This window comes from Vulpes vulpes, chromosome 5 (assembly GCF_048418805.1).
Source record: "Vulpes vulpes isolate BD-2025 chromosome 5, VulVul3, whole genome shotgun sequence".
NCBI classification, from domain to species: domain Eukaryota; kingdom Metazoa; phylum Chordata; class Mammalia; order Carnivora; family Canidae; genus Vulpes; species Vulpes vulpes.
In genome coordinates, this window is record NC_132784.1 from 61,806,105 (window position 1) to 61,832,781 (window position 26,677).

Here is a 26,677-nt window from a genome sequence, read left to right on the forward strand (position 1 = left end):
TTGGCCGTGCTTTAAGCCATTTGGAGGAGGAGGATGCCTGCCTAGTTTAACTTACTAGAAAAGAATTTTTAACAAATTGAATGGGTTTCTAGTTTCCAACCCACTGGGTGAGATAAAGAAGCTACTTTGAGAAAAGCTTCACAATTTTGATCTACGTCATTCAAGCATTTACCTTACTAATTTATAAATCGTGAAAAAATTACACTTCAAAAGTCACTTTTGTGTTCCTTTTGTGACATCAAATCCAGGTTGCTGTTTCCCATAGAGATGGAATGTTTTAAAAGTTCTTTTATCCTGGTAAAACTTGTGGGGAGTCTGATTTTTTAGCATTCCTATCACTGCCGTTTGAGGTTAACAGAGACCCTGAAGCCATCTCAAAGTTTAAGCTGCCAGTGTTCTAACAGATTAAGTGGGTAAAAGACTGAAGCTGGTGGTTTTTAAAATTTCTAAGGGAGCAATCTGTATTTTAAGTGAAATCTTACGTGGAATCTCAGGATATAAGAGCTGCTCTGGTTGAAGCAAGAGTGGGACAGTCTCCCCAGCATCGCTCTTATAATTAGGGGACTCTGAAAAACCATTGGTGTAGACAAAGTTCTATTCTGAGGGCAGGGATCTTGGTTTTGTTCACTGCTATATCCAGCAGTTCAATGAAACGGATTTCTCCAGCTGGACCGAGCCACATAACTTTTGAGAGCGCCAAGTAGTATTTCTAAGCCTGTGGTAATGATGACAGGGCCCAGAAGTGGAAAGAGGTCTTAGGGAGTGATGGCCTCAGTGTTGTGGCTCTAGTTAAGGGCTTATACCCTGTGGGAGTCAGACATGCAGAGTGGTTTTCCTTTTGTCTTTTCATGCTAAGTTGTCTGGTCTTTCCTAGAAGTTTATTACCACTGCACACTGCAGGGAAAACCACTTCTGCAAATTTTTTCCTAGCTCATTTTAATGTTCTTGCTCAAAGGGAGCTGTTCTAGTTGGATCAAGGTTTAAAAGGCATTGCTTTGCAGTCCATCTCTGAAGCACTGAACCTGCAAAGGTTCAAGCAAAAAGGAGACTTTTAGGGGACTACTTGTACTGAGGCTAGAAACAAGGTCAAAAGGGTGAGGGTATTGCCTCATGGTAGTAGGAGATAGCATCTGGCTTTCTAGGGGTCACAAGAAGGGGCTGGCTTTCCTTTTCCTTGCCATAGTCTCCCTGTGCCTTGATGTTCTTTTGGACAATCCTGTTATTCCTCTGCCCAAAGGCCTGTGCAAAGGGGAGAGTCTGGGAACTCCTGATCAGAAAGTTCCAGCCATAGAGGTAGGTAGTAACTTACAGTGTGGGGGGTGGGGGTGGTCGTTGACATGTACACAAGAACATCATGGATTACAAGTGAATAGCCTTCATTTGGTCAAAATTAACTTTATTTTTCAGCTTTACCTCATCTGGATGTGGTAACAAAACTGGCACACCCAGAAAGGATACAGATGTAGGGCATAATTAAAGAAAATGCTTTTGGTAAAGGGGTGCGAAGATGAAAGTAACAAAGATAAACATGTAGGTTGGAATTCTAAAACACTGAGTTCAAATGTAAGCTTTGCCACAGTCTGTGACCTGTCCTCCATAAGCCTGTTTTCTCACATAACGGCTTGGATTTGAGATCACTGCCCTGACTGTTAAAACAGTCTCAGCCTTTTACATCATCGGTGCATCCCTCTGTGGCCATGTGAGACCACTTTGGTCTAGGTGAAGGAGAGAAGGCCACAGTGGTTAAAGTACTTTGAGGGCCTGGACTTGGCTCAGTGAGCCTTACTGGCTTTACAGGCTGGTGACCCCTAAACCTTAGGTAACAGGGGGTAGGGGTTGGGGCAGGTCAGCACCTGTTCTGGGGTGAGGAAGCCAATGAAAATAGACCTTTCCAATTCCACTCCTAATTTGTTTCAAACCATGTTCTGCCCAAATGGAGATCTGAACTCTTTCGTAACCGGTCCTGCCCCTGTTGTTATCCCTTTAATGTTTGTTCTGACAAATCTGTAAGTAATCCCAACAGCCTTTCCACGGGTGGTACCTCTGACCACATCACAACTTATTTTCAGATGACCTTTATTCTCTCCTAAAACTAAATATGGACTCTTCTACGGCTCTCTTTTTTGCCTTCTAGGTTTGAGTTTTCTCCTCTCTGTATCCAAAATGCTCAATATTCTTACAGTAGATGCTGATGAACAGGGAAATAGCTCCCTCACCTGCATGGGAGGGCTTAAAAACCTGGAAATTTTTTTAAAAACTGTATTTCAGTATTAGACTGATACGCTTTTTAAAGAGATTATTCTAAATTCCTACCTGGTGTCCAGCCGAGAAGATGCTTGAACAGAGTTGATAGTTCACAAACTTCTGTTTTTATCTTCCTATCTCTGGTTTAGAACTGTGAAGTGATTATAATTCACTGTTCCTACTCAGAAGTAATACCTAAAATAATTTAGGTTGTAGAAAATCTCTTAACAACCCCTATACTCTTTAGGAATTAAATTTGTTTTCCTCATGACTGGTAATTCAGGGTCTCCCAACATGGTCACTTGTGCCAACTAACTACTTTGTTAAACTTGGAATTACAGGGAAGATGACAAAGGGAAACCACTGGGAACCCCCTTTTTTTCCAGGGAAGAGATGAAGTTACCCCATCTGTTCACTTATGGATCAAGAAGTGGACTCCTCATCCTATGAATGTCTTATTCCTTGGGTGGTGCTTACAAGAGGTGACCCAAAGCCAGCCACTCTTCTTGCTATTTTTGCAAGACCTAGGACCTAAATGCTCTCTCGGTGCCCTGGATGGAACATAAGTTCAAAATCGGTAGTGCCAAGATCCTTCAAAGTCAGAGGTCTCTAGCACTGCATCCTGGCTTTACTCTTAACTGCTACCAGAAGTGGGAAAATTGCTTCTCCAGGAGCTAGAGGCAGACCTAGGTCCCACCTAGCCCTAGAGTGAGCTGAGCCTCCCAGGCAGTGTACTATGCCAGGCTTCAAATAGAATAGAAATCTTACTCAGAAGGTTCAGCCACTCTATCTCCTCAGATAGTGGAGGATGTAGAAGGCACTGAGAAGCAGACCAGTGAGATGGGCTCACCCCTTTCCTGGCTGGAATTTTAATGCTAAATCTCTCACTGATTTTTGGGCTAGGTAGATCCCCTCCCTTTCCTCACCAACCATCTGCATCTGCCAAACTAGAAAAAGGAAACTAAACTCGCACATCTCTGCCCCAGTAGTTCCATCCCTCCCCCTCTAGGGGGCTGTGTGTCCCCCTAGCCCCTTGGGTCTTAGATCTGTGCCTAGAAGATAAAGGGGAAGGGTTTGAGTTGAGCTTTTACCTCCTCAAACCCACCCCCACCTCTGAATATTAGAATTGCAGTGGCATTGTCCCTCAAACTCCCCTCTGTTTTGGTGCCAGAAACGCGTCTTCCAGACAGGCTGGTGTTATAGGTGAAGATAGGCATCTCTTACAGATGGGGGTAGGGGCTGTTGTTACTGGTGAAGATAGGCATCTAGCCAGAGCTGCCCAGACTCCTTCAGTGAGCTGTGGGGGCAAGATAGGAGCAGGAAGTGAGAGAGCATAGCCAAGCCCAAAAGCCAAACCGCCCTACAGACATGGAGTAGTGAGACTCTCAGAGAGGAATGGAGACCGATCTCCATGGCATATGGCCCTCTTTCTCCCCTTTGCTTCTGAGAAGTAGGTTGGGCTACAACCGCAGGACCAATACAGCACCTGCCTGTCTTGGTGGCCTCCATTCCAGAGGATTGGGAAACCTGCCTTTTGCTCCCACCCCACACATCACCAACCCCATGGCTTGCCCCCCCTGACCCCCCCAACCATCTTCCCAGGCTCAGGTACTCACTAGACAATGTCGGCGAAGGCTGAGAGCAGGGGCTTGGACTGGTACTCTATGCCATGCTTGGCACACAGGGACTGCACCAGGGGAGCCACTTTATGGTAATTGTGTCGAGGCATTGTGGGGAAAAGACTTCAAGGAGAATGGGACAGTCAGTGGCTCCTACTCCGGTTTCCACATCCCTGCTTGCCCCACAGGGACCCTCCCAAGGACCCTGCTTCTTAGGTCCCCCTACTCACTGGTGCTCAATCTGGAAGTTGAGATGTCCACTGAACCAGTCGTTGAAGGCAGACCTGTGGACGTTGCATGTTGCCTGGAGCTGGAGGAAGAAGGCCGGGGAGGGGACGCATCTGGGTGCCAGATGGAAAGGCCAAGCTGGCTAAGAGGAGGGGTGTGGGACTGTCCCTGGTCACTCCCTTCTCCACAGGGTAGCAGGAGAAGCCTCAGGCTAATAAGGTGGTGCTGTTTGGGAGCTTTTATGTTACTGCCCTTGCCCCTTAGTCTGCCCCTGTGCCCACCCACCATTTTTATTATCCCTAGGTCTTCCAGGTGACCGTCCCTTACCTGGGTGGAGACCCAGTCCATATTCCGGTCGTAATCAATGTGCATGGGGATATGGTTCATCTGTGTTACCCATACAAACCAGTTGCTTTCCAGGAACCTGGTGGATATGGCACACAGACAAAAACAGTACAGATAAAAGCTCTCTAGCCTGGCCATCTTCCTAAGCTAACAGCTGAAACATCCCCTGCTGCCGAAATCCCCAGCACAGCCCCCAGACCAGACTCGGGACTCCCAAACACCTGCTTTTCTTCGCCATCCTTCCTGCCCTGTCAAATACTACCTGACCATGAAGAAAAGGCCCAGGACGCCTTTCAGTCCCAACAACGGCACGTAAGTGAGGAAGATGCGAGCATAGAAGGTGATCATCCAGGCCAAGTCCTGCATTGAGAGGCAGAGAGGCAAGCTGGCACAAAGCACTTCCTCCTCTTCCTTTCACTTCGCTTATTTGCATGGTATGGCCATTCTGCCAGGGACCCAGACTGAAGCCTCCATCACTGTCAGCTTTTCTTCATTGCCCGATCTGCAATATCTAGTGCCACCACTTACGTTCCTCCAGTCCTCCTTCCCTGTTCCCTTCACAGGTGGCAAAGCCTGCAGGGCCTCTCTGCCTCCAGCTCCTCCCAACCCACCTAAGTTCTTTTTTTTTTTTTTTTTTTTTTTTAGTATTTTATTTATTCATGAGAGACACAGAGAGAGAGAGAGGCAGAGACACAGGCAGAGGGAGAAGCAGGCTCCATGCAGGGAGCCCAACGTGGGACTTGATCCCGGGTCTCCAGGATCACGCCTTGGGCTGAAGGCGGCGCTAAACTGCTGAGCCACCCAGGCTGCCCCCATCTAAGTTCTTTATGCCTTCATTACGCTGCCAAACAAATCTTCCAGGACAGCGGCTGTCTGTGCCAGTCCCCTGATCAAACCTCCAGGCACTCTTCTGTACCACAATTCTCCCCTGACATGAGTCCACAACATGTCCAGTGGCTAAAATTGCCCCTCACTTCCCAGCTTCTCTGGTCAGAGTCCTCTCCCTAGCCCACCCCTGCCTGTCCTCCAAGGCCAGCTAGAAAAGTAATTTCACAAAACCTTTTCTGATGCCTCTCTTCAAGCCAGAGGCAAGCAGGGCCCTTTTAGAATCCCAAAACCACCTTCTTCTATCTCTTCCCAAGCCTGGCTCTTGGCTTTATGCCAAGCACAAAAGCCTCAGGAGATACAGGCTGAATGAAATAGGCCATTGGGGGCGCCTGGGTGGCTCAGTCAGTGGAGCGTCCGACTCTTGGTTTTGGCTTAGGTCACGATCAAAGTGGTGGGATCAAGTCTGGTCTTCTCTGCTCAGTGCCAAGTCTAAGAGAATCTCCCTCTCGTGTGCACTCTCTCAAAATGTATGAATTTTTGAAAATGTTTTAAAAAATGAAATATGGCATTGGGGTCAGGCTGTCTGGTAAATCCAGATCATCCCATCTAGAGACAAGGAAGGTCTATACTCAAGTTCTATTAACTTTGCTCTAAATTAGGCCTGGAGTAGATCTCAGTGGGCTTTCCTCTGGAGAACCCCCATTCCCCTCAAAGTTCTGAAGACAAAGGATGTACAACTCGGGGGCTGTGGATACTCACCACCCACTTCTTCCGCTGGATAACAAAATAGAAAATATACCACTGGAAGTAGAGAGGCAGCAAGGCTGGGGGCCCAACTGGGAAGGAAATGGAGGCAGGAGGGAGATGTGAGCAGCACAAGGGGGGGTCAGTGCCTAAGGGACAGCCTCTGGAATGGTGTTGCCCCCCTGCCATCCCTTCCTGTGGCCCCTTCCAGCTGCCTTGGCATTTCTCGATCCCTTGGAACTGGCAGGTGCTGAAGGTAGGCATGAATGCAAGTCTGAAGAAGGCAGAACCTCCCAAGAGAATGCCAGGAGGGTAAGGGTGGGAGTGGCATTCTCTTCCAGTGAAAGGAAGCAGCTGGGGCACTGTGAATTCTCCCCATGTTCCTTGGCCACAGGCCTGCCCCTGCCCGTCCTTGCAGTCACCTGCCCTGTGTTCCTGGCTGTTCTGCCATTAAGGTGAAGGGACAGGAGCAGGACAGTGTGTGTGTGCTGGGGTGGGGTTGGGGGTGGGGGACACTCCTGATGCTTTACAGGCAGAAAGCTCACTTCTTCAGATCAGGTAAATGAGCTTGCACCACCCAACCTGAAGCCCTGGAGGGCAGGTATGGGAAGGGGCAGAGGGCTTCTCTTAAAATTAGGAGTTGAAAAAATGGTGCCGCCCTAATGCCATCCCATTTTACAAGGCTAAAATTTAATCAGGATGGCTGGACTCAATGCTCTTGTGGAAGCCAGGGTAGAACTTTACCTTGATACAAATGACCCCTGACAGGGAATTAGCCGGTTAACCTCGCTCAACTGAGATGGTAGTCTGTTCCTGAGCAGGGAGTAACCAATTGGGGCCAGGGTACTTCCTCCAGCCTCTACTTAAATACCATAATCCTTCAGAAAGTCATTTCTTCCTCACATCCCTTCAGCACCCCCATCCCAAGAGAGTCTCCCTATGTGGGATGAGGACACTCACTCAGGAAGAAGTATTTGTGCTGGTGATTGTATGGCATGTACTTTTTCTTCTGTTTCCCAAGCTGTGAAGAAAAGCAACACAAATCAGTGCCCACAGACTAATCACCCCATTCCCCTCCCCCTGTGATCTTGGCTATTCCCTGCTCAGCTTAGGCCTACTCCAGCAGCTGTCAGCCTAGCTTTTTGGTGCTGTTATTAGAATGTTCCAACAGCCCAGGCCTTACCTCAGCACCTAGTGCATGAGGGCCCACCTGAGGCATGAGCACAACAGGGTCTACAGGTCCTCAGGACTCCTCATGTTCATCCAAAGACACATTTGTCATAAGGTTCCCAGGCCTCTCCACATCCCTTTTCCCCCATCTGGTAGTTTTTAAGATTTATTTTAGAGAACGAGTGGGTGGGGGGAAGGGGACAGGCAGAGGGGGGAGAGAATCCCAAGCAGACTTCCCCCTGAGCATGGAGCTTGAAGTAGGGCTCCATCCCAGGATCCCCAGATTAGGACCTAAGCTGAAAACAAGACGGACGCTCAATCAACTGAGCCACTCAGGCACCCCACCCATCTGGTACTTTTTTGACCTCAGAATCTCCACAGACAACCATTTATACCCCTACACAGGTCAGTATTCCCTTGACATCCATCCAACTAGACCCTCTTTTGGTCTTGTCTTTTGGTCTACCACATGAACTTTAGAAAATTCCTTGAATTTTAAGTCAAGTTTGGCAAATATTTGTGGAAAGGATACCAAGAACAACTTGGCAGTCCAAAGGTTCTGATAAGGCTTTTCCCAGTGGGTAGTGATTATTTTGTAAGCCTAGCTGCTGAAGAGAGAGGCTGGTGCTGCCAAGTCAGTCAGCCCAAACACCTAGCACGGGCACACAAAATCATGGCAGCAAAGCTCTGCTGTCTTACTGGATGGGTCCTGTTCCTCTTGCCCCAGTCAGTTCTGATAACCAGACGACCCCAGAGCACAGGAGGCACTCTACTCAAGTAGAATGATAGCTCATCTTTCTTTTGTGCATCCACCCACTGTTTTTCATAATAACATTTCTTCTTCTTTATTGAGAGTTTATTCTGTGTAAGGTATTTCTGCTAAATGAAGCATTCTTTTCTATAAACTGAGTAATCTTAACAAGTATTTATTGAGCACCTATGATATTCCAGGCAATGCTCTACGTGCTGAAGATACAGAGGTGAACAAAACAAAGTTCCTACCCTCACAGAGCTTATAGTCTGAGGAGAGGAAGCTGGTGATAAACTTGTGAACAGAATTCAAAGTAAGGGATGCCTGGGTGGCTCAGCAGTCGAGCATCTGCCTGAGGCTCAGGGCGTGTTCCCAGGGTCCTGGGATTAAGTCTCTCATCAGGTTCTCCCGCAGGGAGCCTGCTTCTCTCTGCCTATGTCTCTGCTATCTTTCTCTGTTTCTCATGAATTAAAAAAAAAAAAAAAAAAAAAAGGAAAAGGTAATTATAGATTTAAAATAGGAAAATAAGACAAAGTGAGGGAGGCAGCATTTTGGTTAGGTTGGTCAGATATGGTCGCTCTGAGTGTTGACATCTGAGAACTGAATAAGGAGCCAATAAAGCAGACATTCAGAGGAAGAGCATTTAATACAGAGGGAACACCTGGTACAAAGCTCAGGAAGTTTAAGGGACAGAAGGGGCAGTACAGACGGGAATAGTAAACAATGGGGGAGAATGGTTGATAAGGCTGGAAAACTAGGGATGGCCAATTCACACTGGACCTTAGAGAGCCCCAGTAAGACCTTGGGAGCAAGGGTTTTATTCCCATGATGATGGAAAGCCACTGGAGGGCTTTGTGCTTTGAAAGGCACACTCTGCCTGGAGGAGGAGAGAATGAACTGTAGGGGGAGGTATAGTTGCAGGGAGACCAGTGAAGAGGCTGGAGCAGTAATCAGGCTCTGAGATGCATGGGAAGCAGTGGAGATGGTGAAGTCAATGACTTGGGATGTTTTGGAGACCGTATTAACAAAGCTTGCTGATAGACTAGATGTTGGGTGAAGTTCACCCCATCTCCAGAAACTTTGAGGGGAAGACCAGAAAAGGAGCACCTGTCTTGTTTGGTGGGGGTGAGAGGAAAGAACACTGGCCTCCTATTTTGGAACTGTTAATGGAAGGGATCGCTAGTCACTGCTGCCTCCTTGAATGGCAATCAGATGCTATTAGGATGCTAATAACTGCCCTATGATGTTTCAACTCAAGGACAGAGAAAGTTTGTATTTAGGGTGAGGTGTCCCCTGGGTTTTCTTGTTTTCCAGGAGACTCGAAAGGTACCAAGATGGATGCCCTGGAATTACTACCCAGAGAAGCTGAAGCAAAGGCCAAGCAGCCTGTAGCCAAGACATTTACTAATAGGCAACCCATCCTCCAGCAGAAATATGTCTACTAGTCCTAGATCACTTTCAATTTTTAACGTCTGCAGGTAGGAGTTTTTGAAAACCCTAGTATCAAGAAGCAATAAGGTAGTGGTGTGAGCAGGTTCTCTCCCACTTAAACTCCCACCTTTTTTTTTTTTAACCCTCTATAGTGATAGTAGAAATGCTACCAATATACTCTGCCTAACAAATTGCCCACACCAGGCTTGAAACAACCACCTGAACCAGGTGGGGCCAGGGCTGATTGATTGCCAAATACTGTTGACCATAACACAGTGTTGGACGTGTAGCAAACCAAGTCCTTGCTTGGGAGGTAGGAAATTTAGGGTGGGGCATAAGCTTCAAACTAGGGGCTCCTGGCACCAGGACAGCCAATGCAGTAAAGCCTTTCCAGAATCCTCCTAGCCAGAGGGGGAGAGCCAGGCTGCCTTGCAGTCACTCATGCCTTGAATGGAAAGGTCTTGAACAGCTGAATTCTTGGCATGCTGACGTATCATACAGTGGGAGGAGGGGGATCTGGCAGGACTGCGACTACAGCCTGGAGCCTCAGCACAAGGGGTTTTAAAGTAACTTTATAAGCAACTCTTCCGCCCATTCAAAGCCTCCTATTGCCTTATGTTCACTGAAAGCTCTCCAGATCTCCACCCTCAGGCATTCATCCTTTAGCAGCAGCATTATAATTTTTACTCATAACCTCATGTGGTAACTCAAACTCAACACTGACCACCCTGGAAGTCAGATGGGTGCGAAGAATTACTCAGCAAATCAATGTTCCAGGTACCGAGCATCAAAGAAGAGTAAAACAGTTGGTCCAGCCCTTGATGGGGGAGACTGCACAGCAGTATTCCAAAGTTGGGAGGGGTGGTGACTGCCTGGGGTAGGAACATGTAAAAAGCATTCCCAAGAAGGACCATCCATTTGGTTTACAGAGATTTGCATGGTAATCTGGTCATCTTTCGGCTCCTTTGCAGCATGAAGTACCTTTATGCAATAACTGTTGCCTCGAACTCACTAGGGAGAATAGGTGATTCTGTCCTGGGCAGCTTATTTACTGCCTCCCACAACTGCCAGCAAGCCAGCCTGGTCCCAGTGTCTTATCCACATGGATAGCATTGTGATCATTTCCCCCCAGAGCCCTCTGTTCTGGCTGGCTCCCATTCTCCAAGACCTTTCCACTAACATTTCTGCTCACCTCTACAGAGAGGATCTTCCCCAAGGCAAAGAAGAAGGGGTGCATGTTGATGTCTGGGTCTTTGCGGAAACAGTTGGGCTTGGCATGGTGCTGGAAGTGCAAGTGGTTCCACCAACTGGCAGGGGCCCCCTACAGAAAAGCAGGGACATGAGTATGAAAGTCTAATGTTCCCCATCCCCCCCAAGTAAACCCTTCATTGATGAGTTTCAAGAGTCCCTCCCCGTCCCATTGACCTTCAGGTGGCCAATCACGAAATGATGTAGCAGGTGGTTCCAGGTAGAGGTGCTGAAGACAGACAGGTGCCCAAAGTCATGCTGCAGCCAGCCAGCCTGGGCCTGGGTGAGAAAGGTTAACGCTAAGAGTGGCTCACAGGCCCAGGCTCCCTCTCACTCACCTCTGTGGCTCCTCTGCCTCACCCCTTCCTTCATCCGCCTAGCCCTGCAATTGCCACAGTCGCTTGAGCACAACAGGAAAGCAGTCAGGAAGCCTAGATCCTAACTGGCTCTGCCACTAACTCACATGAGAGTTGAGACAAATCACTATCCTTTCCCTGTTCTTCAGTTTCCCTAGAAGCCTCCCCATAGAACTCTCTGGAGTTTTAGGACTTACGATGGAGTGAATATCCAGACTACAAAAAAGGACAGAGTGACAAACTCAGAGGCAAGTAGCAGGCTTGGCAAATGGGTCCCGATAAGGCCCAAGCCTTATGAGCACATTGGGCAATGTGTGAGAAGAAAGCCAAGCTTTGCTGAGAAATCAGAACCTTGGTTCTTGGCACACTCAGGCTATGGCAAAACCTGAATGTGAAGTTTCAGGGGAGAAATTCCACGGAAAGAAGGGAACCCTTGGAGGAGCAGCTGGAGAGGCGGTGAGCAAAATGATGGTGCACATGTGGCTACCGAGCAGGTAAAAGCCACAGATGATAAACTCTTCCCCCACACCCTCGATGCTGCCCTGGTCACAGGGCAGAGCTCCTTGGCCTTCTGAGGCATACAAAGAGCTTTCCCCAAAGATTCAAGGATGCTGAATACTGTTATGGCCTTGACTAGCCAAGAGCTCTCACTTGAACTGTGCTGAGCAGCACAGCACAGAGGAGAAAGGGCACAAAGGATGTCCCAAAGAACCAAAGAGTGAGCCAGGCAGCAACGTCCAGCAGCAGGATGTGAAGTAGGTACAACAGGAAGAAGACATGGTTGGCCTTCATGAGCCCCATCCGCTCCACTGTGGCCCGCAGCTCTCGGAATTCATCCATCAGCTCTTTCTGTGGAAGAGTAAAGAGGGAGGGGCTCTTTATTTTTCCCAACTGTAACCCAACCCTGTTGGAAACAGAGGGCTCTCTTGGGCTCCAGGACCTCCCACCCCCAGACACCAGTGGAGAGTCCACAATCCTAGATAAATAAACCACAGCACTGAGGAAAGAGGACAGGTGCTACGGGATCATGTCTAAGAATATGTGGTCTTTGGAGTTAAACAGATTTGATTCCAGTCCCTGCCTGCCCTGCCATTTACCAGTAGTGTGATTCTTGGTCACATTGCTCACCCTCCCTGAGTCTTGTTTGCTCATCTGTAAATGTGTGAGGGTTATATGAGGTTATGATGGACACGTAGTAAGTGCTTAACAGATAGGTCCTGATGAGGGTGGTGGTGGTGGTGGTGGTGGTAGTGGTAGCCTTGTGAGAGCCGAAGGTTTCAAAGCCTATGTTCCAGTGACTGGGAGAAACAGGGATCTCAAGACTTTGCAAAGAACTACTGACGGTGATCAACTGTGACCTCATCTGGGCCTCCCTTCTCCCCCCTGCCCTTTAGCGGGGAGACAGCCACAGTATCTCCAAACAACAGAGTCTCACATTTTTAGTGGGCTCAAAGCTGGGCTGCTCTGGAGACAGTTCTCCAATCAGGAGAGAGTTCATATACTTCCTCACAAGGCCCTTGTCGATGTGGAACGCCACAAAGGGATCCTGCAAGGACAGGGAGAAGACAGAGCGGTTAGGAAGCCAGCCCAGGGCCCCCTGGCCTCCAGGAGGGCTCACACCAGAGGCCTCGCTCCTGACCCAGCAAGGAGGCCGTGTCTAAGTTCAAAGAGACACAACTTCCCTCCAGTCAGCTGCCCTTTGGGGGTGGTTGGGCCGTTCTCGGGTGTGCACAGCTCAGGAACATCCTGCATATGTTCTAATGAAAAGGGCACCACGACAAGGAATAGGAAGTGTGGGTAGGGGGACCACAGAAAGACGTCTCTGGGCTGCCCGTCTCCAGCCGTGTCTGGGGACAGTTTTTGCACAAGAATTTAACATACAGGTGAGAAACAACCAGAACTAGTGGGTGGGGCTAGGAGACTTCTGTTTTTTTCCCCTGTGGGACTTTTAACAGACCCTCTCTGAGCCAGCGTTCTTTTTAAAATGTGATTAGGAAGACTCCCGATCTCTGGACTGGGAACTTTTTGCACTTCTCCCCCTTTTCTCTGCTGCTGTTCCCGGTCGGGTTCCATAGTTCCCCTAAGACTCTGAACGCCCTTGCTCCAGGGCGGCTAACTTTGGTTTTGCCAGGTGGGGTTGGTCCGGCGGCCCCAGGCCTTCTGGGGAACCGGCCCTAGAGGCGGGAGCCGGCGCTAGGGGCGGGCGGAGCCAGCGGCCGGTGGCACCACACATCTGGACCAATCGCCATCCCGTTACGGCCGGCCCCAGCCCCCGCCCCAAATCACACCGCGGGAAGACCCTGCGTCGGTGCCTGCCTCGTCTGCGCATGCGCTAGCCTACGTCCGCGCCTTCCTCGGCGGCCTGGGCTTCCCAGTGGTCGCTCCGGGCGACCCCTGCAAGCTCCGGCCTTGCCGCCTCGCAGGGAAGGGCAGGGCAGGGCCTCAGCCCAACACGTCCATGCTCCGCTGCGACAATGGGAATTCTAGGGGGCCCAGGCTCCCTCCCAGATGGCAAGGGCAGAGGGTGGGGGCAGCGGAAGGAGTGATGCCGCCGGGCGCGGACTGGGGAACGATGTAGGGGGAGGGGACGCGGCGAAGCAGTCTCTACCGGGTCGCACGGGGTGACGGCCGCCGCCAACCACGGCAGGAGGCGCCAGTCGCCTTACCTCCGGGAGCAGGTGATCCAGAAAGGGAAGAGCAAGGCTGGGGCGGGAAGGCGCGCTGACCCCCAGAGCGAGGCCAGAAAGGATGCGAACCGCAGCCCGGGGGTGCGAACAGCTGTGTGCCGCGGCGAGCAGCTGCAGACCCCGCCGGCCTTCGGCCGAGTGACCTCCCAGCACGGTTCGAGGTCGGCTCGGGGGTTCTATGAGTGTCAGATGACGCAGGCCGCCCCACCTGCTGCACGCCGCTCCATTAGTCAGTACTCTCCGGTGGGTGAGCCGCCTCCGTCACCCCGTGCCGGGGTTCCCCGACAGCGGGCCCCCGGGGATGCTTCCGTCTCCTGCTCCTGCTCTCAGGTTTGCGCGAGCAGCCTAGACGCTCCCGGCGTCCCTTCCCACCCACCGAGGAAGGTCGAGACGCCTCTCCTGCCCCTGGCTCCTCCTCCCTCGGCCTCAGCGCGCCCCTCATCCTGGCTTTCCTCCCGGCCTGTCCTGCCCCGGGCCTGCCTAGCTTGGCGACCGAGGACGGGGCCGCAGACAGAGCAGGCACCGCTGCGCAGTCCTTTGTGTGGGTGGGCACGCCGCCGGCCTCCATCCTTCTCCTGATTGCAGCTTCGCGGCCATTGTCCTGCCCTTGCTTCCCGTGCTAAGTGGCGGGCAGCGGCTGTGCTCGGCGCCTCTGGGTCTCCCCCGAGCTGGCTGGGAGTTCGCCGGGTGCCTCACGCCCTGCCTCGGCCCCGAGCCTCCCGCCGCAGCCGCCCGGTCCCGCCCCCTCCCGGGCCGCGGCCAGGCGGCGCTCACCGTAGCATCCTGCCCCGCGTAGTGGCTGATGACGCGGGAGCCCCCGGGGTGCCGGCGCGTGAACTCGCTGATGTTGTACACCTTCCGGTCGATCACGAGCCACCGCTCCTTCTCGCGCCCGGAGCGCTTCGCCACCTCGTCCCACGTGAAGTAGCGCTTGGCCGGCGCCCGGGTAGGGGTCTCGGAGGCCATCCGGGCCGAGGCGGTCAGGCGCGCGCTCGGGGCCCACGGGGGAGCGCGCCGGCTCCGAGGGCGCGGGGAGCCGACCCGCCGGCGCGCGCCGGGTTTTCAGCACCCGCGGCGCGGACCGCCGGGCCCTCCTACGCGCGCTCTCATTGGCCGAGCCGCGTGGCGCGGGGAGCGGGCCCCCGCCTTCCCGCCCGGGCCCGCGCGGAAGGGCCGGGGCGGGCGCGCCCCCTCGCGGGCTCGGGGGAGGGCTCGCGGCCGGGGTCGGGGCTTCTGCGGACGGCTCGGCGGCGGAGCGCCCCTCCCGGGGCCAGGCGCCCCAGGCCACCGGCCCTTCGCCCCAGGCGCCCTCGCCCGTCCCAGGGCGCCCACCCGCCGCGGCCCCCTCGCCACGTCGCTCCGCGGCTGTGCGGCCTGAGACAACCCCGTGAGAACGCTTGGCGGCCACCTTGCGAACTGCGTGATCATCATGGAGTGTGGAGCGCGCTCCTTCTTGACTTCGCCCGAAATAACGCTACAAATGCCCCACAGTCTTTGTGACCCCGGTTACCTTTTTGTTTTAATGTTCGGTCTCTTCTGAATTAACTGGGGTCCTTGAATGAGAGGAAGTGGTCTTCAGCGTCTCCTGGCCTCGGGGAGGTTCCGTGTGGAGAGCCTGGGCCTTGAGGCAGAGGCGGCCCGGAGTCAGCTGGGCCCTAGGAAGGGGTGAGGAAGCGCCCCGAGGCCGGGTGTGCCAGTCAGGACGCTGTTGTGGTGCGAAGAGACCCAGAATTTATTGCTGAATTTTCTCTTACTTATTCAGCAAGCACGGTATAAAGCACCTACTGTGTGCCAGGCACGGTTTTTAGTGTCTTACAAACTAATTCATTTAATTCTCAGAACCCGCTGAAGCAGGAACTAGTATTAATCTTAGGGACAGAGGGGACCTGAGGTGTTCTGTCACACAGCCAGTAAGTGGCAGGGAGGAGATTCAAACCAGCCTGTGCTTTGAACAGGCGTTTCTGCTGTCTCTCCTCTGAGGACACTAGTATTTGGGCGCTTTGTTTGATGGGACTGTAAACCAAGGCAAAGGAAGCAGAGCCTTGCCCCAAGCCCTGAGCTAGAGCCTGAGCCCCTAGGAGTCAGGAGAGGGTCATACAGTACAGACTGGGTACAAAGTACAGCTGGATTTCTGGTAGAGAAGGACCTTAATCTGTTCAAATATCTCATTTTACAGATAAGAGAATTGAGTTTCGGAACGGGAGATGGGACTTTGCAAATGCCCGTAAGGAAGCTCAAGTGTCCTGGCATCTGGTTCACCGGGCCCTGCATCTTGTTCAGGAACCATAGCTGCTCCTCTGTATGCCAATTTTCATATATATATAGTTTTTTAAAAAACATTTTATTTATTTATTTATTTATTTATTTATTTATTTATTTATTTATTTTTGAGAGAAAGAGAGAACACAAAGGGAATGGGAGAAGCAGACTCTCTACTGAGCAGAAAGCTACCCCTCAGGGCTCAATCCCTGGACCCTGAGATCATGACCTGAGCCAAAACCAAGAGTCGGTGGCTTAACCAACTGAGCCACTCAGGTGCCCTGCCAATTTTCCTTTTTAAAAAATAAACCTTGCCCAACAACTTGGCAGTTTGTAACCAGAGGTATAAAACGATTTGTACTCTTCAATCAAGTAATTTCACTGTTGGAAAATGGGAAACTACAAAGGTTCTTATGGCTAGTTTAATAGTAAAGACTGGAAACAACTACAAATCCTGACAATAAGAAAACCCTCATGCTCACTGAGATATATTAGCACAATGAGGAATTACAGAATGATTAAAAATGACCAAGATGTGGGCAGCCCGGGTGGCTCAAGCGGTTTAGTGCCACCTTCAGCCCACCGTGTGATCCTGGAGACCTGGGACCAAGTCCCACATTGGGCTCCCTGCATGGAGCCTGCTTCTCCCTCTGCCTGTGTCTCTGCCTCTCTCCGTGTGTCTCTCATGAATAAATAAATAAAATCTTAAAAAAAAAAAAAAAAAGAACACCGAGAAGAAAGACAAATTAGTGATTATTGGTCAAAAGGATAGATGCAAATTACTCCTTTTTCTAATTCTCACATTTAAGAAGTTTGTGTGACATGGATTTGCATTTATGTTTTTTTCCTTTGCAAGTGTTCTTATGCCAGTTTTATGTGTTTTGCCTATCTCCTTAACTAGATGTTAATTGGGGGCAGGGACTATAAATTCTGTTTAGTTCTGCTTGGTATATTCAAAGTAGCCCAGTTTGGGGTTCTGTATGGAATCAATAAATTTTTTGAAATAACTGATGTTTTCAGCCTGAAGAAAATACAGGTTAGCAGGCATATTGGCCACTAGGCAGATGCTCTAGTGCCTGCTTATGTGCCTGTGGTCCTATGTACATGATCATGTAGATTGTAAAAAATCCATTTCCAGGCCTAACCCAGGGGCCAACTGGACAAATCCTTTGCCCTGTGGGTTCTGCTGATCCCATTAACTTGCCTTTTCCAGGAAATGAATCATAAACATCACAGACACTTTACTGGATCCTTTACAAATCATAAGGGTAGGAGGAAGAGTGTTGGTTGTGCTTGGCTCCTGTTGCAGCCTTTTCTCAAGTGACAGTGCATCAGACCATTAAAGATCAGAGCCATTTTCATAGTACCTGGGTTTCTGAGAAATTAGGTAATCTGTGGGAACACAGTGAGTACCTTACAGGAGACTCTAATAATGTTAACAGAATCAATCCTTGGGTTAAGAAGTATCATTTGTAATACCTCTCTAAGTTATGTCAAGTATTATACTATTTAGAAAATATGGTGTATGGTGGTTGAACTAAAAAGAAAGAGTTTTGGCACACCTGGGTGGCTTAGTTGGTTAGGCATCTGCCTTCAGCTGAGGTCATTACCTCAGGATCCTGGGATTGAGCCCTGAGTTGGGCTCTCTGCTCTGCGGGGAGCCTGCTTCTCCCTCTACCTGCTGCTCCCCCTGCTTATGCTCTCTCTCTCTGTCAAATAATAAAATCTTAAAAAAAAACGTAAAAAAAAAAACCACCCCAAAATAAATAAAGAGAAAGAGCCTCAAAATCAGACTTTTACTAGAGGCACAGAGATGGCTAGAAACAGTATTCTTTCGGTTTACCACATTCTAAGAACACAGAAGTTGGGGGGCATGGGGCTCATGGTGGATGAACTCATGGAATTTTCTTAGTAGGAGCTTATGACTGGCTAGAGTATAAGCACCTTACAGACGGTATGTTAAACTGACTGTTTTATAGATAAGGTGACTGGGATCCAAAGAGCTAGAGCCACATGTGAAAGGTATGAGATCTGGAGCTGGAATTCACTCTGAGACCCAATTATAACTTTAGTTCCTAAATGGTAGGTTCAATAAATGTGTCTGACATAAGGCCACCCTGGTTCAGAGAGGAAGTGGCAGCCTCAGTGTGGTTGTCCTGGTTTCTCTGGGGCACCTTCTTCCTTGAAGGCCTTCAGACTTGCTGTTGTGAAACAGGAGAAGGCAAGTCTAAACCAGTAGGACCCAGAGCATCCCCCCTTCTGGGACACCTGGGTGGCTCAGCAGTTGAGTGTCTGCCTTTGGTTCAGGGCATGATCCCGGGGTCCTGGGATCGAGTCCCACACTAGGCTCCCTGTGAGGAGCCTGCTTCTCCCTCTGCCTATGTCTCTGCTTCTCTCTGTGTGTCTCTCCTGAGCAAATAAATAAAATCTTAAAAAAAATAATAAAAGAAGTTTTGCTTATATAACTATTCCAGTGATGAACTTAAAAAAAAAACTTAAGGTTTTAATTTATGAATATTTTCTTAGGATAAGTTCTAGATACGCAATTAGTAGATCAAATGATAAAGAACATTTTAAGGCTCTTCTTATTGTCAGATTGTCAGCAAGGTCTATCGAGAACTTACTATGTGTTCTTTAGTTCCACTGTAGCTACCATCCACAGAACAAGAAAGGAATCACTCTCACCAGCTGCCTCCCCACCAATTCTGTGAGCTCCGGACGTACAGGAATGAAGCACCACCACTCTGGTCTCTCCCAAGAGTCTCTCAGTCCCCTCACCATGTGTCCAGATAATTGTAATATCAAACTGCAATAAAATTCAGTTCTAAATGTATTTCTGAATTAGACAAGTTCCAATAGGACGTAGCCAGGAAGGGAGACAATGGTAGAATAGAAAGGATAAATATTGGTATTTGAAAGGCCTTGGATCTTGTCCTCTACTCCACCTACTGCTATGTGTTGTTGGATATCATGTCAACCTCTCTGGTCTCAAGATTCCTTGTCCAAAATGAAGAAGCCAAATGCCTTCCATCTCTAGCAGTCTACATTTAAAAAAAAAAATATTTTAATTATTTATTCATGAGAAACACAGAGAGAGAGGCAGAAACACAGGCAGAGGGAGAAGCAGGCTCCATGCAGGGAGCCTGATGTAGGACTCAATCCAGGGTCTCCAGCATCAGGCCCTGGGCTGAAGGCGGCGCTAAACCGCTGAGCCACCCGGGCTGCCCAGTCTACATTTTTTTTTTTTTTTGGATGAAAGTTTTACTCAAGACATCCTGTCTCTGGTATTCCCCTAAAGGCAATGCCTTTGATAATAAGTCCGTTTCTCAGATGAAGTCCCTAGCCTGTCACATAAAGCAACTAAATTTGACAGCTTTATTTTTATTATACCATTTTCGTTGTCGAAAGTACTAAATATTTTAAAAAACAGTTATGACTTTTACCACAAGCTAATAAATTGCTATCCCAGTGAGCTTGGTTAAAGTAGTTTGGCCTGACTTACACTGTTCACTAAGATAAGAGGTGTATGGCATTTTTACACACAATGTGTCCTCTGACCCTCATTATTTAAAAAAAAAATTAGGCAGATCATTTTATCATGAGAAAACCATGAGTCAGAGAAGCTGGGAGATCCAGCAACCCACAGTAAAGTGACAGAATAGGATACTAACGTGCTCTATGATTGCTTTTGACTTGTGACCTCCCACCAGAAGGAACAGACCCTGTTCCCCCACAGCCCAGATCCACAGCTGGATTTGTAGACCTAGGCCTAGCCAACTGTCTCATTCCTCTGACAGCAGTAATTGGCCCAAGGGGTGGACATGCAACTTCCAGCCCATGAGAGACATTCCAGAGGATTAATTCATAGAAGCAGGGAGTAGAGAGCATTCTTCCTCCTATGGTTGCTCAGCAGGCATAGCCGAGTTTTCTGTCACACGGAGAAGACCTTTCTGCAGTAAGAGAGAATCCAGCTAACAAGGGGAAAAAAAGCAGAGACATTAGAAAGTGTCGAATTACTGCTTCCAGAGGCCCTGGTTTCCGGAGCTGTTTAGTTCTTAGTTCTAACCTATCTGGTTAGCCTTCCAGGCTCGGTGAGCCAAATACATTTCTTTTTTTTTCTTTATATATTAGTATAAGGAATAAAGAAATGAACACAGAACCTCTGGCTTTCAGGCCAGGGTCCTTTTTCCTAATGTTAATAATAGCTGTTAGTAATTGCGTTGAACACTTGCAATGTGCTTAACACTTCATTTTATTTACTGGACCAAAAACAGAAGTTTTCATCCAGAAAGGCTAATTATGGAAACCCAGAAAAGAGAGATCCCTTCACCAAGTACTATGGCATCTGAACTATCTTTTTTTCTAAAGAACTGAGTTGGAGTTTTTATAAAAATGTGGCCAAGTGATTCAGCCCTGGCAGAGGAGGAGACCTCCCTGTGGTGGAGGGCTCCAGACCTGGCATACCCTTCCACACTGTTAGAGCCAGTCCTTCCCCAGCTCTTCTCAAGTGTGAGACTTCATTCTTATCAGCCGTTCTGACTCAACTTGTGATTTTGAAAGAAAGGCCCCATATAAGTGCAAGATCCTTCCATTGCTAAATCATTTTGTAGAAATGTCTAACCCACTGTGATTGCACTTCTTTTTATTGAGGCATAATTGATATATAACATTTTTATTAGCATCAAGTACAATATAATGATTTGATATTTGTATGTATTGCTGAGCACAGTAAATCTAGTTAACAGCTAAATCATTTTAGCTTGCAAAACTCTAAATGTTCACATCATTAAATTTAATTACCTTCAGGCTTTATGCTGAAAACATGAAGAGCATTCCTCATTAAAGTTCAATGTCTAGTCCAGACCACTCTTTGGAGCTCCTAACTCACATATACAATGCCTTCTTGCCACTTTCGCTGGGATGTCACACCCATCACATCCAAAGTAAGATATCCAAGCCCAAACTTTCCATCTCCCACATCACCCTCAAACCTGTCTTCCCCATTGTTGTAAATGCTCTGTTCACTTAGTGAAAAAGTTATAGAACTGGGACTCATTTTACTCCTTGTGAGCCCCCATGGTTGATCCATCCCAAGTCCTGCCAGCTGTACCCCCAGAAATATCATAAATTTCCTCCCTTTCTTCAGTCTCCAGGGTCTCCACTTTATCCAAGCTATTGTCACTTGCTTGGATTCCTGCAATACTCTCCTAACTATCTTTCCTGCTTTATCCACATTTGACTCCCTCCTGTCTATTCACGAAACAGCTTGAGTGATTTTTAAGAATTTAAGATCATGTCTGTTTCCTGCTTAAAACTTGCCACTGGTTTCCCATTGTACTTGAAATAAAATCCCTACTCCTGTGGCCCCCTCCTACCTCTCCAGTCTCCTGGCTTTCTTCCCTCACCAAGTACTCTACAGCCACAGTGGCCTTTCTCTTTCTGAAACACACTGAGCTCATTTCTGAATTAGAGCTTTTGCATATGGCTATTTTCTGCCTGAAATGTGACCCCCTGTTCCTCACACGATTGTCTCAACCATCTGTTCCCAACATAAATTTCATTTTTCTTTTTTCTTTTTTTTTTTTAAATTTCATTTTTCTAAATGTTCCTTCCATGACTACCACTCTTTCTAAAGGAGGTGGTCCCCCATTCTGCCTTCTGCTGCTTTCTTGTGATTTTAACATCATCTGTTTTCTTTTCACAGGACTTGTAATTTTTAAAATTTATTTTTTATTTTAAATTTAATTTTTTTAATTAAAACAATTTTGGGGGTGCCTGGGTGGCTCAGTTGGTTAAACATCTGCCTTCAGTTCGGGTCATGAACTCAAGGTCCTGGGATCAAGCCCCACGTTGGGCTCCTTGCTCAGCGGGGAGTCAGCTCTCCTGCTCCCTCTGCCCCTCCCCTCTGCTCATGCTCATTCTCTCTTTCTCTCTCTGTCAAATGAATAAATAAAATCTTTTTAAAATTTTAAAAATTTATTTCAGTGTTGGGCTTGAACTCATGATCCTGAGGCCAAGACCTGAGCTGAAATCAAGAGTTGGACTCAACCAATTGAGACACCCAAATGCTCTGGATTTGTAATTATTTTATTCTTTCTTTGCTTTCTTTGCCAATTTTCTGTCTTCCCTGACTGGATTATAAACTTCATAAGGGAGAGGCTTTGTCTTGTTCACTGTGGTATCCCTAATATGTTCTCAATACAATTAGCTGGATAAATGACTAAAATCAATAAGGAAAAAATAAACCAAAATGACACCAACAGGAGGTCATAAGAAAAAATGTATAGAGAGCCAAAAAGCATGAAAGGATGCTCAAACTCTGTCCCATAATTTAAAAAGGGAGTGTACTTTTCATGTATCAGATTGGCAAAATTTAGAGGTTTGGCATATTTCTTAGACTTGGCAAGAGTTTGAAAAAAACAGATCGTGAGATGGTAAATTAGTGCAGTGTTTTTAGAAAGCATTTGGCAATATCTATCAAATCATAAAAGCATATATCTATTGACCCAGGAATAACAGAGATAGACTTGCAAATAAATGTTACAGAGTATTCATTGTAGTTTTTTTTATCAGAGTAAGAACTATATTATAATCATATATATATAACTATATAATATTATATATAACTGACATTTTTGAGTACTCACTGTGTTCCAGGAATTGTTCTAAGCATCTCAAATATAGTATCTCATATAACTCTATGAAGTGGTTGTTACCACTTCCCATTTGTATGTGGGGAAATGAGCTGGTAAATTCCTCCAAGGACCCCCAAGAACCCCCAGATGGTAATGGCATGACTAGGAATTTAATCCAGAGCTGCACATTTAATCATTACTGGTACAATTATCATTTCCAACAACCTAAATGTCTATCAAAGTAGGGAACAAATTACATAAATATGGTATTTGAAATTCCACACTGTATGGCCCTCCCACCATAAAGAATCATTATATTGGACAAAATATATGAAGTGATTTTGAATATTATACGATAGGCAATGCAAGATTGTGATCCCCAAGTGAAAGGAGATATACAAAGTGAACCCCACTGTCTCTGTGGCTTTCTGCCTGATGAAACTTTCTGATGCTGTAGTGAGGTAGAATCTAAGCAGAACACAGCAGAGGTTTATTTTAATGTGTGAAAGTTGAGGCAGCTGGGATCTGTGGGTCATGGTATTAGAAGGGTGTACAGAAAAGGACTTCCAGAAATCTGCGTATGGATATTCTGACATTTTTAGGCAAATACTAAAGATTTAATTTGCAGACTTAATAAGACTTCACAAGTCTGGCAGAGAACTGCTACTGGGTCTCACAGTACTGGGAGACAAGAGTTCCTACTAGCCAGAATCAGGAGACTTCCCTAAATGCTCCTTGCATTTAGCCGAGGACCCAGAAAGGCTATAGATTAGGGGTAGGGCCAGTGTAGCCCTAGACTATACGTCATTCTACACCTTTCCAATAAAGTTTTAAAATAAGCTTAAAGAGAATCAGGCTTACCCACCAGTAAGTTCACTGTTGATTGGGAAAAGACACACCGGGTTGCCTGGCTGACTGTCAGTAGAGTATGTGACTCTTGATCTGATCAGGGTCATGAGTTCAAGCCCACATTGGGCATGGGGCCTACTTTAAAAAAAACCTAAAAAAAGAGCAATACACAACAATTTTTAAAGGAAGCCAACTAAATCCTGACACTCAAAAAATTTAGCATCTACAATGTCCAGCATAAAATGTTAAATTTCTGGACATGAAAAAAATCAGAGAAATGTGACCCATAACCAGATTTTTTTTTAAAAAAGGGGTAATAGAAATTGACTCATAGATGACAAATGTTGTAAACAGAAGACAAGAGCTTTTATTTTATTTTATTTTGTTATTAAAATATTTTATTTATTTATTTGACAGAGAAAGAGCACAAGTAAGGAGAGCAGCAGGCAGAGGGAGAGGGAGAAGCAGGCTCTCCACCAAGCAAGGAGCCCAATGAAGGGCTCAATCCCATGATCTGCCACCTGAGATCATGACCTGAGCTGAAGGCAGACGCTTACCTGACTGAGCCACCCAGACACCCTGACAAGAATTTTTTTTAAATTTTTATTTATTTATGTTTTTTTAATTTTATTTATTTATTTATGATAGTCACACGCAGAGAGAGAGAGAGAGAGAGAGGCAGAGACACGGGCAGAGGGAGAAGTAGGCTCCACGCTGGGAGCCCGACATGGGATTTGATCCGGGTTCTTCAGGATCACGCCCTGGGCTGCAGGCCGTGCTAAGCCGCTGAGCCCCCCGGGCTGCCCCCAACAAGAACTTTTAAATAGCTACTATAAATATACTTAAGGACTTAAAGGAAAAGATTTCCATATTGGGTAAACAGATGGAAAAGCTTAAAGAAATGAAACAATTAAAAAAAAAAAAAAAGAAATAGAAATTTGGGGACTGGGGATCCCTGGGTGGCGCAGCGGTTTGGCGCCTGCCTTTGGCCCAGGGCGCGATCCTGGAGACCCGGGATCGAATCCCACATCGGGCTCCCGGTGCATGGAGCCTGCTTCTCCCTTTGCCTATGTCTCTGCCTCTCTCTCTCTCTCTCAGTGTGACTATCCATAAATTAAAAAAAAAAAAAAAAAGAAAAGAAATTTGGGGACTGAGAAATATAGCATCTGAAATATAGGTTCAATGGGTAGAATTAATATCAGATTGGAAACTACAGAAGGAAAAAATCAATGAAATCAAAGGTAGGAACATAGGAATTATCTAGAGTGATAATCACAGAGGGGAAAAATAGATGGGGGAAAAAAAGGAAAAAGAACAATAACCATTGGGCAGTATCAAATGGTCTAACATACATAATTGCAGTCCTAGAATAAGAGAAGAAAAAGATGGAGGTAGAAGAAAATATTTAAAGAAATAATGGCCAAAGTGTTTCCAAATTTGAAGAAAAATAACAATTCACAGATCCTACAAGCTCAACGAACACAAAGCAGGAAAAAGTATGAAGAAAATCTCACTCAGGCAACAACATAGTCAAATTGCTAAAAGTAAAAAATAAAATCCTGAAAGTACCTAGAGGAGAAAATATACATTACATAGGAAAACAACAATAAGAATTATCACAGACTTTTCACCAGAAATAATGCTACCCAGAGGATAATGTCAAAAATATTGTCAACCTAGGAATCTATATCCAGTGAAAATGTTTTTGAATAACGAAGACCAATAGTGGTGGTGTTTGTGGAGTGTTTACGGGATATATGGGAACTGTCTACTTTTCACTCAATTTTGCTGTGAACCTAAAACTACTCCATAAATAGTCTATGAAAAAATGAAAGCAAAATAAAAATATTTCCAAACAAAAAGGCTGAGAGAATTCACTAGTGGCCTGCATTTCAAGAAATGAAATGGTAAAGCACATTCTTCAGGTTGAAAAATAAAAGGATGCAAGATGGAAACTGGGGTTTATATCAGGGAATGTAAAGCACCAAAAATGGCACATGGGTGGGTAAATAAAATGTTTTCTCATTTATTAAGTTTCTTTTAAAAGATAACTGTTTAAAGAAAAAAATATGTATATATAATACTATATTGTAAGGTTTGTAATGTAAGATTCTTGTGTTACATGTGAAATGTTATAATAATAATTCATAATAGACTGTGCTAAGTTATGAATGTATATTGTGTTTCTTGAAGCAAACTTTATTTTTTTGGAAGATTTTATTAATTCATGAGGGACACAGAGAGAGAGAGAGAGAGAGAGGCAGAGACGTAGGTAGAGGAAGAATCAGGCTCCATGCAGGGAGCCTGATTTGGGACTTGATCCTGGGACTCGATCCTGGGAGTCCTGTATCACTCTCTGAGCCAAAGGCAGACATTTACCTGATGAGCCACCCAGGCGTCCCTTGAAACAACCTTTAAAACAAAGAAGTATATCTAAAAAGCTAGTGGAGGGGATAAAATGAAATACGAAAGAAAAACAAAAAAGCAAGAGAAGAGGGTAAAGGAACAAAATAAAGAAGATACAAAGAGAAAAAATGCAAAATGATAGATTTAAATCAGTCACATCAATAATTACACTGCATGTAAATGGACCATATATTCCAGATTGTCAAACTGAAGAAAAGAGCAAGATTCAGTTATGCATAAAGGTTGCATTTTTAAAAAAGATTTTATTTATTTATTTGAGAGAGAATGTGCGTGCATAAGCAGGAGGAGCAGAAAAGGGAGAGGGAGAGCAAGGTCCCCACTGAGTAGGGAGCCCGATGCGGGATTTGATCCCAGAACCCTAGGATCATGACCTGAGCAGAAGGCAGATGCTCAATTGACTAAACTAGCCAGGCACTCTAAGGGTTGTATTTTGATTATACTGACCCAGATAAGTAAAAGAATGGAAAGAGATAAACCATTCAAATTCTAATCATAAGAAAGCTGGAGTGGCTATATTAATTGATATCAGATAAAATAGACTATGAAATTAGGACTATTGTCCGAGAGATTTTCTTAATGAATAAACAATAAATCCAGAATAAATTTATCCAGAATAAATAAAAATCCAAAATTTATATGCACTTAATAACAGAGCTGTAAAAGACATGAAGCAAAAATTGATAGAACTAAAGGGAGAAGTAGGCAAACCCATAATAATTGAGGTTTTAATACTTCCTTAGTAATTTATAGAACACAAAAAAACTAGTAAAGACAGAATATTTGACCAATTCCATCAATCACTTTGACCTATTGACATCTATCAAACACTGCATCAAACAACTACTACATACACATC

At 46.6% G+C, this 26,677-nt stretch overlaps 1 protein-coding gene and 1 long non-coding RNA gene across 3 annotated transcripts; one reads left to right on the forward strand and one right to left on the reverse strand.

Annotated features, from left to right (window-relative positions):
- Nucleotides 1–1,379: 1,379 nt before the first annotated feature.
- FADS1 (fatty acid desaturase 1) lies at nucleotides 1,380–14,773 on the reverse strand. Of its 2 annotated transcripts, none has more exons than XM_025987460.2 (12): nucleotides 14,426–14,773; nucleotides 12,400–12,510; nucleotides 11,616–11,813; nucleotides 10,786–10,887; nucleotides 10,553–10,681; nucleotides 6,969–7,029; nucleotides 6,024–6,100; nucleotides 4,699–4,796; nucleotides 4,419–4,515; nucleotides 4,094–4,173; nucleotides 3,861–3,986; nucleotides 1,380–3,541 (listed from the first exon to the last, which is right to left on the reverse strand). In XM_025987460.2, the coding sequence occupies exons 1-12, from the start codon at nucleotides 14,615–14,617 to the stop codon at nucleotides 3,490–3,492; spliced, it is 1,323 nt and encodes a 440-aa protein (XP_025843245.1). In that variant the 5' UTR covers nucleotides 14,618–14,773; the 3' UTR covers nucleotides 1,380–3,489. The 2 variants fall into 2 exon arrangements, with proteins under 2 accessions (XP_025843245.1, XP_072616349.1); XM_072760248.1 differs by lacking the exon at nucleotides 14,426–14,773 and adding an exon at nucleotides 13,631–14,397.
- A 1,054-nt stretch (nucleotides 14,774–15,827) lies between these two features.
- On the forward strand, nucleotides 15,828–18,741 carry LOC140599136 (uncharacterized). The gene is made up of 2 exons (XR_012001863.1): nucleotides 15,828–15,950; nucleotides 18,549–18,741. It is a non-coding gene; the product is annotated as an uncharacterized lncRNA (long non-coding RNA).
- Nucleotides 18,742–26,677: the final 7,936 nt, after the last annotated feature.